Source organism: Ochotona curzoniae, unplaced genomic scaffold (assembly GCF_017591425.1).
Source record: "Ochotona curzoniae isolate NIBS_2020 unplaced genomic scaffold, NIBS_Ocur_1.0 contig_2210, whole genome shotgun sequence".
Classification (NCBI taxonomy): Eukaryota; Metazoa; Chordata; class Mammalia; order Lagomorpha; family Ochotonidae; genus Ochotona; species Ochotona curzoniae.
Genome location: NW_024465369.1, coordinates 56042011 through 56053581, shown reverse-complemented (window position 1 = coordinate 56053581; position 11571 = coordinate 56042011). Strand labels below are relative to the sequence as shown.

General features: G+C 42.5%; 1 protein-coding gene across 2 annotated transcripts; it reads left to right on the top strand.

The window, feature by feature from the left end:
- Positions 1-2582: 2582 nt before the first annotated feature.
- On the top strand, positions 2583-11324 carry CLK1 (CDC like kinase 1). Of its 2 annotated transcripts, XM_040971956.1 has the most exons (13): positions 2583-2722; positions 3876-4036; positions 4612-4840; positions 5760-5847; positions 6237-6303; positions 8138-8254; positions 8339-8505; positions 8954-9048; positions 9128-9257; positions 10163-10245; positions 10497-10576; positions 10781-10871; positions 10959-11324. In XM_040971956.1, the coding sequence occupies exons 2-13, from the start codon at positions 3876-3878 to the stop codon at positions 11100-11102; spliced, it is 1452 nt and encodes a 483-aa protein (XP_040827890.1). In that variant the 5' UTR covers positions 2583-2722; the 3' UTR covers positions 11103-11324. The 2 variants fall into 2 exon arrangements, with proteins under 2 accessions (XP_040827890.1, XP_040827891.1); XM_040971957.1 differs by lacking the exons at positions 2583-2722; positions 3876-4036; positions 5760-5847 and having other exon boundaries at positions 4813-4840.
- The last annotated feature ends 247 nt before the right edge of the window (positions 11325-11571 follow it).

The window sequence follows — 11571 nt, the reverse complement described above, 5'->3', positions numbered from 1 at the left end:
GACAGATCTTCTGTCTGCTGGTTCACTCCCCTGTGGCTACAATGGTTGGAGATATGCTGATCAGGAGCCAGGAGCTTCTTTGAGGTCTCCAGTGTGAGTTCAGGGTCACAAGGCTTTGGGCTGTGCTTGACTGCTTTTTCCCAGGCCACATGCAAAGCTGGATGGGAAGTGGAGCAGCCAGGACAGGAACCAGTGCCCATATGGGATCCCACTGTAAGCAAAGCAAAGATTTAGCCACTAGGGTATCATGCTGGGCCCACTTATGAAACTTTTATTCATTTACTTTTTTAAAAATGCAAGGCCAATACATAGAAGGGGAGAGAGACAGAAAGATCTTATGTCCATCCACTGGTTAACTCCCCAAGTTGCGGCATGACCAGAGCTGAGCTGATCAGAAGCCAGGAGCCTCTTTCCCATCTCCCATAGGAGTGCAGGGTCCCAAAGCCTTCACCTGTCCACAGCTGCTCTCCTAGGCCACAAGCAGGGAGCTGCAAGGAAGTGGAGCAGCAGGGACAGGAACTATGACACATGGGATCCCAGGTGTGCAAGGATCCGACTTTAGCCAGTAGGCTACCATGCCAGGCCCTTAGAAACGAATCTTTTAAAGCATTCTTTGGTGGCTGGTCTAGCAGCATGATGGGTTATAATGTCAGCATCTGGTCTGGTTTGAATCCCAGCTGTTCCACTTACATCCAGCTTCCAGCAATTATGTCTAAGAAAACAGCAAAGGATGGCCCAGAAGTTCTTGGGCCCCTGCATTCACGTGAGAGACCAGGATTCATTTGAAGAGGCAGTGAGCTTGTTAGAAGCACCAGCTGTGGGCTCTGTGCTGTGACCTAATGGCTTAAGTCCTCGCCTTGCATGCCTGTGATCCTGTATGGGCGCTGGCTTATGTCCCAGTTGCTCCACTTCGCTTCTAGCTCCTGGGAAAGCAGTTGAGGACAGCCCAAAACCTTGGAACCCTGCACCCACGTGGAAGAACCAGAAGAAGCTCCTGACTCTTGGCTTCAGATTGGTTCGGCTCCAGCTGTTGTGGCTACTTGGGGAATGAACCAGCTAATGGAAGATCTTTCTGTCTCCTTTCTGTGAATCTGACTTTCCAATGAAAATAAAAAAAAATTTTAAACGCCAATTGTGGAGTCAGTGTATGTGGAATCACAGCTGAGTCCCCCCTGCTTGGTGATTTTAGGCAAGGGAGGATCTCCAAGTTTTTGGTTTCTTGTCCATGTGTCTCCAGCTGATTGCTGTAAGGATTAAGTGAAATAAGTGTAAAGCTTTTGGCATGCAGTTGAAGAACCTAGAGATTTTCTGCCTTTTGTGATTCTGCCTTAATTGCTTGGCTGGGGGCTGTGTGAACTCTAGACCTGATAGTCTAAGTGACACCCCCGGCAGGACACCTGAAGATACCTGGCCCATCACATAGGCAGACCACTCCTCAGGAAGGAGGTACCTGGTGTTAGATAAGATCCACCGCCCTATAGCTCATCAATTTATACTTTTTAAAAGTTGCTTGCTTCAAACCCACCAATAGAAGCCTGCAAAATCATGACTGTATAATTAATACCCTAAGATGTGTAAGAACCTTGGGCTGCTCAACCGGGGCTCCCTGTGGCTCTCTTTCCTTCCTTTTGGTCCTCCCTGCTGATCCTGCTGCAGTCTGGGCTGCGGCTGCCCCTCCCCTGCCCATGGGCTGGGGCAAGTGGCTGGGGCGCTCAGGCTAACCTGAATAAACCACCTTTATGCCTTAGCACCGACTTCAGACTTCCTGATTTTCTGGGGATTTCAAAATCCGGCACAACACAGTATATGGAAGGTGCTCTCCTAACATACTGCTGTTTACCACACGGCTTTCACCTAATCAACCCATTTTCCCAGCATTGTTGTTGATTTCAGACCAATGTTTCCATCACTACCTCAGTCACCTTGATTATATCAAGACATCAAAACCTTTACTGGGTTTATTTCTTCTCCCAAGGGAGACTAATTAATGTTTTGATTCTGAACTTAGGTTTGGGAGTTAGCTTGCAGCTCTCCTGTCTTAGATATGTCTCACAAACAAATGCTAGTTGTTTTAATGATCTCATTTTGTTTCATCTTTTAACTAATCATTTTGGTTTCTGCTTTTAGTATTAAAAAAAATTTTTTTGCCAGAGGTTTTTTTGGGCCACGTTTTATATCGCATAGCTTTAATCCCCAAGTGTTACTAATTTTTGTTGTCAGTCTTAGGAGATCTGTACTTGATTATTACAATGCTTCTGTGTTTACTGACATTTTTACTCTGGAGTGCCAGTGGTTAAGTGGTGCCAATGCTGTTTTATGTCTTTGAGCTTATTTCTTAAACGCCACCTTGTTTTAGTCATAAGGGCCATATATGGAGGAGGGATACGCACTGCCTACAAAGTTGTAACAAAGCGCAGAAAACAATGCCAGCCGCGACACACTGGGTAAGAATCCGAACGGAGACGTGGCCAACATGGCGGCCGCCCTCCTCCTCCTCCTCCTCGCTGGAGGCCCGCACCCGGCGCCTGCGCACTGGGAGGCCGCGCCCCCGCCCCGCCCCGGGGCGGTGACGCGCTCAGGGCGTCTTCCGTGTTTTCGAGAAGAGTCCTGACGCCGCGACTGTCAGCACCATTTTGTGGTGTGTTCCGGTCGCGGAGAGCTGGGCGCTCTCCTGTTCCCGTCGCAGCTTTGTGCCCTTCAGCGTGGAGTCTCAAGCACGACGGTAAGCGGCAGAGGGAGCGCACCGGCGCCAGGGCCGTGTTCCCCGTGAGTGCGGCAGTCGGCCGCCCCCACGGCGGCGACCTCGTCAGCCGCAGGCTTCCCAAAGGCGGCGCGATCGTCGGCTCTCGGCGGGCCCGTGGCCTCCAGCCCGTGCTCTCCGACGCTGAGGGAGTTGTCTTGACGGGGCACCCCCGTCGCGGCGCGGCTTTCCGCAGCTGGGCAGGTGGGGAGGGCTGAGCCCGGGCGCCCGCCATGTTGTCAGCTCCGGCGGCAGGGTTGCAAGATGGCGGCGGGGCGGGGTCCGTCCTCGGGAAGAGGCGGTGGAGCTCCCTGTTGGGCTGGCTCGCGCGGGCGTTCTAGAACGTGTGGAGATCCCTCAGCGCTTGCGGGCACTTGTCTGTAGCCAGTGGAAACGGCGACGGGACAGGGTGACCGGGCGGGACGGAGAGATAGACGCGGTGGCTTCCGGAGGTGGTGACAGGTCGGATTGAGAGACTAGAGACCCGGGGAGGTGGCGTTGGCGCCGCTGCGGGCTCCTCCCGGGGTCCCAGGTCGTAGGAGGAGACCTGTGCTGCAGTCCGGGTACCGGAGGTCAATGGAGTCGTTTAAGAAGCCACTTTCTGGAAGGCAGTGGTCTCGGCCGGCCGCGGAATGGTGTGTGAAGCTAGCTCGGCCCCGCTGGGTACCGTCCGGCCTGGGGAGTCTGGGGTTTGGGGTCTCTGGTGCTCTCATTGGTTTCCGTGCGTGCTCAGAGCCCTTGGGATGCTGACATGTTTTGCACCGACCTTGCAGTGTGCGCTGGAAAGATAATTGCAGAAAGCTGGTCAGGATGTTTAGATTGGAAGCTAGTTTCTGAGACGTGTTTTGTGCTTGCTTTTGTCACTGGAAGGTAGGTAGTTGATAAGTTGGGATTCGCACTCTGCCTTCTATTTTAAAAATTTACCTTCGTTGTAACTGCCGCTCTGAGCATGGTGCCAACAGGATTTATCAGTGTTTATGGATGGGATGAAAGCGACTGCCAAATTTTGATTTGAAAAAAAAAAAAAACAATCCCGAAAGGTCACACCAAGGGTATATTTACAAAGAAGTGATTTTATTAAACAGCTCCTTGTGGGATGCGACTAAACCGGGAAAATTTTGCCTTTTTTTTGTAGATGAGACATTCAAAGAGGACTTACTGTCCTGATTGGGATGAAAAGGATTGGGATTATGGAAAATGGAGAAGCAGCAGCTGTCATAAACGGAGGAAGCGATCCTATAGCAGTGCCCGGGAGAACAAGCGCTGCAAATACAATCACTCTAAAACATCTGATAGGTAAGGAGGTGAAGCTGTACAAATACATTGTATGGGAACATTAGTATCACACAACTGAAAGTGTCCCTTGTCCCAATTTCAGTTGCTTAGGTTTGAGTTTCTGATTCCTAATGCAGACTTTGGGAGCTAGCAATGACTCAAGTGATCCTACACCCAGCCTAAATTGCAAGAATTTAGGGAGTGAAACAGCCAATTGGAGCGCCTTCTGTCTCAATAAATGTTTACCGTTCCTCTGTGTCCTGTGAGAGGGTGTTTGTTTTGTATTTATAGGGCATGGCACTCCCATCAGGTCTCCCAGGATGAGTGGTAGGAACCCAGTGACCTGTGCCTTGGCCACCTCACTGGGTCTGCATTAGTGGATAGCTACAGTCAGGAGGTGGAGCAGGGAGTGAAACCCAGGCACTCTGGAATACAAGCTTGACCTGGGCCAGACTCTTCTTCTGATGGTTTGTAAAAGTCTTGTGCTGGCGGTGGGGCAGGGGAGGGTGGCAGTTAGACAGTCTTTAAGAGAACATAGAAACATGTATTATTATTTGATGTTGGCACAAAACATTGAACAATTTTTTTTTCTCTAGCTATTATTTGGAAAGCAGATCTATAAATGAGAAAGATTATCATAGTCGACGCTACATTGATGAATATAGAAATGACTACAGTCAAGGATGTGAACCTGGATATCGCCATAGAGACCATGAGAGCAGATACCAGAACCATAGTAGCAAGTCCTCTGGTAGAAGTGGAAGAAGTAGTTATAAAAGTAAACATAGGATTCATCACAGTACGCCACATCATCGTTCACACGGGGTATGAGCTGTTTTAAAACATTTTCAATGTTATTACCCATGTGGGACAGGAATGTTTGAATTTGAGGAAATTCTGTTAGAGACAAAGCCATCTCAATTTTAACTTGTAGGATTTTTTTTCTGTATTTATGCATTGGATAGGGAATTCATAAAATGTGGTATGTATATGTATTCTATAGTAAGATTTTAGTTAGTGATTGGCTCCAAATTATTATTCCATTGAAATTATGGAGACAATTAAAAGTACTTCGAGAAATTGCCTTGTTCTGATAAGTTGGTGCTTTAGCATAAAAGTAGAACATGTTCTGTTCCAATAGAGCATGTTTAGTCCCTTCCAGTAAGCCAATCACAATGTGATTGAGATTTGTGAGTTATGTATTAATTTGGAGATGAGCTCAGATGATATTTTAAATGTCATAGTATTATTCTTGTATGCCAGATATTTTTCTCCCCAAAATTAGGATTAAATTTTATTTACTGTTTTAATACTTGTTTTCTTAGATAGCTAGGAAATTTTAATTTGGCCACAGCCTACTTTAACAAGTAAATATTACAGCCTACAGTTTTACAACATGAAATTAGGACACTAGAAACTTAAAATTATGTTTCAGTGAATGCTACAGCTAAGCATTTTTTTTTTTAAGAAAAGCAATTGTATTATGTTTTGTTGCCTTGCCACTTTGAGTATCTTATCTGAAAATCTGTTCCTTGCCATGTTTTTCTCCTGTTAACATAAACTATGTGCCCTGTGAATTTCTGGGGACTGAATTTGAAATTGCTCCTGCCAACCGTTTGTGGCCTGGCGTGTATCTGAATGCCTGAATATCTCCCCGCTGAATGAATTTCGTATTCTGCCCTGAATTCACTCGGGTATATTGATTGGCTGGATGATCTTGGTGCCGCCCACTTGACGTTTCCAGAAGAGTCACCGAAGGAGAACCAGGAGTGTAGAGGATGATGAGGAGGGTCACCTGATCTGTCAGAGTGGAGACGTACTAAGTGCAAGATGTATAGAATATTTTTCAACACTTATTAACTTTTCAGATAACATAATCTTTATGTAGATTGTTTTCAGGGATTTGAAAATCTCTTTCTTTCTCTATTTTTGTTTTGTTTTCTTCTGTTTGTTGTTTTCATTTCTTTTGGTGGGGAGGGACTGTGTTTTGCTTTCTTTAGAAATGTAATGTTTATTACACAGAACTTCCAGAACAGTAAATGAAATTAATGAAATTAGACCTAAAGTAGTTAATGTTTATTGGTGGTGTTGATCAATAAAGTAAATATCTAATGATAAGGAAATTTGTAGCATCAAGTAGAATAATCTGCATTGATAGCATTAATTGTAAGTGCATCATTTCCACTTCTCGGCATGACTAAGATTGATTTCTCTTTTTTAGATGAAATTGTTGATACTTTGGGTGAAGGAGCTTTTGGGAAAGTTGTGGAGTGCATCGATCATAAAGCGTAAGTTTCTTCCAAGATTACAGTGGGGTTATAATGTTTTGTGTAGGCTTTATGCACTCTTTTAAAATGTGTTTATACATTTTTAACTTAGGTCTTTTCATTTCAGTATAAGAAAATGTCAGTTAAAATATGTGCCTTTTGTATTTTTTAATAGTCTGGGAATATATTCTTTGGATGAGTATTTGGTTATCCTGCTAAGCACAATTATTAGGGCTTCCCTTTTTTCCTCACTTTAGTCTGTTTTTCAACCTTGATTTTTATTTAACATTAAGAGCCTTTGAAGCTTTGCTTATGTAAGAACTTTACTGGTTAGGTTATGCCTTGGCTCCTGAGTTTTTAAAATCCATTCAGATCATTTATTTATTAAAGATTTATTAGTGGGCCCGGCGCTGTGGCGCAAGTGGTTAAAGGTCCTCGCCTTGCACCCCCGGGATCCCATATGGGCGCCGGTTCTAATCCCGGCAGCCCCGCTTCCCTTCCAGCTCCCTGCCTGTGGCCTGGGAAGGCAGTCGAGGACGGCCCAAAGCTTTGGGACCCTCACCCGCGTGGGAGACCCGGAAGAGGCTCCTGGCTTAGGATCGGCATAGTACCGGCCGTTGCGCTCACTTGGGGAGTGAATCATCGGACGGAAGATCTTCCTCTCTGTCTCTCCTCTCTGTATATCTGCCTTTCCAATGAAAAAATAATAAAAATAAATCTTTAAAAAAAAAAAAAGATTTATTAGTTTTTATTGGAAAGGCAGGTTTACAAATAGAGACAAAAATCTTCTGTCCACTGGTTCACTCCCCAGCTGGGCAAAACAGTTGGAGCTGAGCTAGTCCAAAGCCAGGAGTAGCCAGGAATTTCTTCTGGGTCTCCTATGCAGGTTCAGGATCCCAAGGCTTTGAGTTATCTTTTGAGTCAACTGCTTTCCCAGGTCACAAGCAGGGAGCTAGATGGGAAGTGGATCAGCTGGAATATGAACTGGTACTGATATGGGGTGCCGTTGCATGCACAGTGAGAGGATTTTAGCCACTAGGCTGCCGCACTGGGTCCTGAAGATTCATTTTTAATGAATAGGCAGAGTTGGAGAGAGGAAAAGCTGAGATCTTTCATCTGTTGATTCACTCTTTAAATGGCCACAATGGCTAGAACAAGCTGGTGCTGAGCCAGGAATGTCTTTTGGGCCCACTTGGGGGCAGAGGGCCAAGCACTGGGTAATGTTCTGCTGCTATCCCAGGCCAGCATGGCAGATGGAGGCTTAACTTGCTGTGCCCTGGCATAGCCCCCCACAGCAAGTGACTTCTAAATAGTGTCACAAATTTACTTGAGTTCATTTCAGTGACAAATGATTGAAATTAAGATAGGGTAAAAAAATGTTTTGCTCTATCTTTTTCTGGTCTCTGTTAGAAGCTTCCAGTTGCTTGTGAAGTCTGTGAGCTAGCATTCTTCCCTAGGCCCCCACTGCATCCCAACATTCTGGTAAAACTGTCCAGAGAATTTTTTGAGATTGTATTTGGCAGTCACAGAAATTACAGGAGGAATTGAGTTTAAATATGTGTTAGATAGGATCCAAATTGAGGAAGTATTATCCCCAAAACTAATAAAAATGGTCTAATGAAAGTGTTTTGTAGTATTTGGCATGCTTGCATTACTGATTGTATGGTATGCTTGAAAGACTTGTTAATTGCTTAGACTGAATTGTCAGTTTCTTATATGTGTACTCATTCAAAATCGAAGGCTAAACCAAAATTTTAAAGAAAGACAGTTCATAGTATTAAGTAATGGTACTGTTTGCAGAGAATGATAGCAAACTAGACTTATTTTTAAACTTCAAACTCATTCTCTATTACAGGGGAGGTAGACATGTAGCAGTAAAAATAGTAAAAAATGTGGATAGATACTGTGAAGCTGCTCGCTCAGAAATACAAGTTCTGGAACACTTGAACACAACAGATCCCAACAGTACCTTGTGAGTATCAAATTAGAACTTGGAAAGTGCTCTTGGGAACTGAATTGTAAGAATATACTCATGGTACTTTTCTTGTCTTTGTAGCCGCTGTGTTCAGATGTTGGAATGGTTTGAGCATCATGGTCATATTTGCATTGTGTTTGAATTACTGGGGCTTAGTACTTATGACTTCATTAAGGAAAATGGTTTTCTACCTTTTCGACTGGATCATATCAGGAAGATGGCATATCAGATATGCAAGTCTGTGAATTGTAAGTTGTTGATGCATCTTACAGAACCAATTTGAGATTTATTGCCAGACTGATTAGTTTCTTTTAATGTTGGAAAGGGAGTCTGTTGGTCTGAGCACATGAAATTTCACTTGGGAGTAAGTTCAAGAAAGAATTAATATAATCTGTTGACTGCAATTACTATATTAAGTGTTCGGGTCACAACCCCCAAATGAATATGAGATAATGTGTGAAAAAATCCCTTGATTTAGCCATCCTGTGATTTTACATGTATCACACATTTGCCAATTAAAAATAAGGGCAGAATATATGTGAAACATTCAACTGCACAAGCTGTAAGAAGAGTAGTGCATTTTAGTTCGTGGTGACTATATAGGCTTAGAATGTTATTTTTTTGGTTTGTAGGGTTTGGGGTGTGGCTTGGTTTGATTTTTTTTTAAGATTGTATCAGCTTTTTTTCTGTTCTCAGTTTTGCACAGTAATAAGTTGACTCACACAGACTTAAAGCCTGAAAACATCTTATTTGTACAGTCTGACTACACAGAAGCATATAATCCCAAAATGGTAAGTCTTCAATGTATTTTCTTCATTGTTCCAAATGATTATTATATGCCTGTGTAAACCATGATTTAATATTTTTCAGAAACGTGATGAGCGAACGTTAATAAACCCAGATATTAAAGTTGTAGACTTTGGAAGTGCGACGTATGATGATGAACATCACAGTACACTGGTATCTACAAGACACTATAGAGCACCTGAAGTCATTTTAGGTTTGTTTTTAAAGCTCTTAGTTATGTGATAGTTCAAGATTTTGAACAAGTGATTTAATCTTTGTGGGAGCACTTGCATGCTTGGTAAATAGGTATCAATACCTAGGATATATTCTGAGAAATACATTAAGGCATTTTTGTTGTACAAACATCGTAGAATGTATGGAAGTTGGGTGTTTATACGGTATAGCTTATTGCTCCTAGAATAAGAAAAAATAAAGCACCAGCAAGTATGATGCAGTCAGAAGACTTCTAAGCATGAAAATAGGTGAGGCAGCAGATGAACAGGGCATAAGAGACTGCTGCCAGCATAACAGATCACACTGATTTATAGTGCACTGTTTGGTAAGTATGAGTACATTCTAATGATAGGTAAGCATATAATTCAGCAGTTGCATGGTCATTTATCATCCCTGTCAAATGTTAGGTAGGTAGTTTCTAGAATCATGTGCCACCTTCTGCACAACCAGTGTAGATGTCTTGCCACCAGCATCACCGCCAGACACCCTGCACCGCAGCACGAGGACAACTGTGGTGTCAGTAGGCAGTAAGAATTGCTCAACTCCTTTATACTTCAAAGCAGAAGTTATTTAATGCCTTTTGTATTCCATTTCTTTATGCAGACAGCCTTCACTTTTATAGTTAGGACATTGGATCCTAGGAAAGAAATAAGTCTCCAAGTTGCTAGTCACAAACATGGGACTAGTTAGTTCCAAAAGTCAAATCGGTTGAGACTTGAAATAAGATGCTTTCAAAGCCCTAACCTTTATTTTTATAACCTTAAATTAAGTGGTTCCTTTACAATCCTAAAGCTAACATCAGTTTTTACATACAAAGTGTTCTTAATTAACTTTGAATGTCTTTAAGAAATTCTGAGGTTCATTTCCTAACACTTTATTTTGCAGCTCTAGGATGGTCGCAGCCATGTGATGTCTGGAGTATAGGATGTATTCTCATTGAGTACTATCTGGGGTTTACAGTATTTCCAGTAAGTGACTTTTTTTCTCAGTGGCTTTGCATAAGAAAAGCACTCAGTACATGAATATACTAAGAGGCATTTGTCATTACAGAAGTTTGGTGTACAGTTCTTTGCCAGTTCCTTTTTGGGAGACCATAAATGAGCTGTAATTTGCCAAGTCTGTCCTTTTGGTGGTCTCCATCTTTGTGCCTTCTAATTACGAACTGGAAAATTATTAAAATAAGATGGTTAATGAGTTATTTTCTTTCTGTTCCTTTTAGACACATGATAGTAAAGAGCATTTAGCAATGATGGAAAGGATTCTTGGACCTCTGCCAAAACACATGATACAGAAAACCAGGTAGGTGGTATAGCTAGTGCCATCTTTAGTCCTGCTTTAACTTTTATGCAACTAAGTCTTTTTCTGTTAAGTAGATTGATTACTTTGACTTCTATTCCATGGCTAGCTACCTTCTGATTCTCTAGAAATTCTAAACACTGATCATTGGTCTCGGGAAACAGCAGCTGATGAATCACTTCTGCTAAATTTTTCACTTGTTTTCAGGAAACGCAAATATTTCCATCATGATCGCTTAGACTGGGATGAGCACAGTTCTGCTGGCAGATATGTTTCAAGACGCTGTAAGCCTTTAAAGGTAAGCTTTTGGAATTGACACACTGAGTTTCCCCTCCATTTTTATGAGGAAGAAATGCAGAAAAGACTTTTTCTCTTTTCCTTTCAGGAATTTATGCTTTCCCAGGATGCTGAACATGAACTTCTTTTTGACCTCATTCAGAAAATGTTGGAGTATGATCCAGCCAAAAGAATCACTCTCAAGGAAGCCTTAAAACATCCTTTTTTTTATCCACTTAAAAAAACTCTATAGACCATAGTTGCATAGTTCTAAAGAGATTATAGACTGTATCAGTCTAATTTTTAAATACTATGTTATTTTGTACAGCTTTGTACATTTCCTAAATTTTTGTATTGCCATGCTTATTTTGCTTGGATAATTTGATTGCTAATAAGCGCATAGCCAAAGTAATAAACATCCTTCAGTGATTACCAAATGATTTAATAAAAATAAACTTTGTGCTTATGAAATTTATTACTGTATAAGATTTTCTTCTGCTTGTATTATAAGAACAAAATGGACTGGTGTTATGAGGTGAGCTAAGCCTGAATTTGATTCTCTGCTGCTGCACTTGAAACACAGTCAGAGAAATATCACCCGACTCAGTGATTTTTCAAGAACTTAGGTTTCAGAGAAGAAAAATTATGGTAGGGGGATTAAAATATGCGACTTGACAGAATAAAGCAATCTGATACCATGGTTTTGGAAGATACAAGGTACT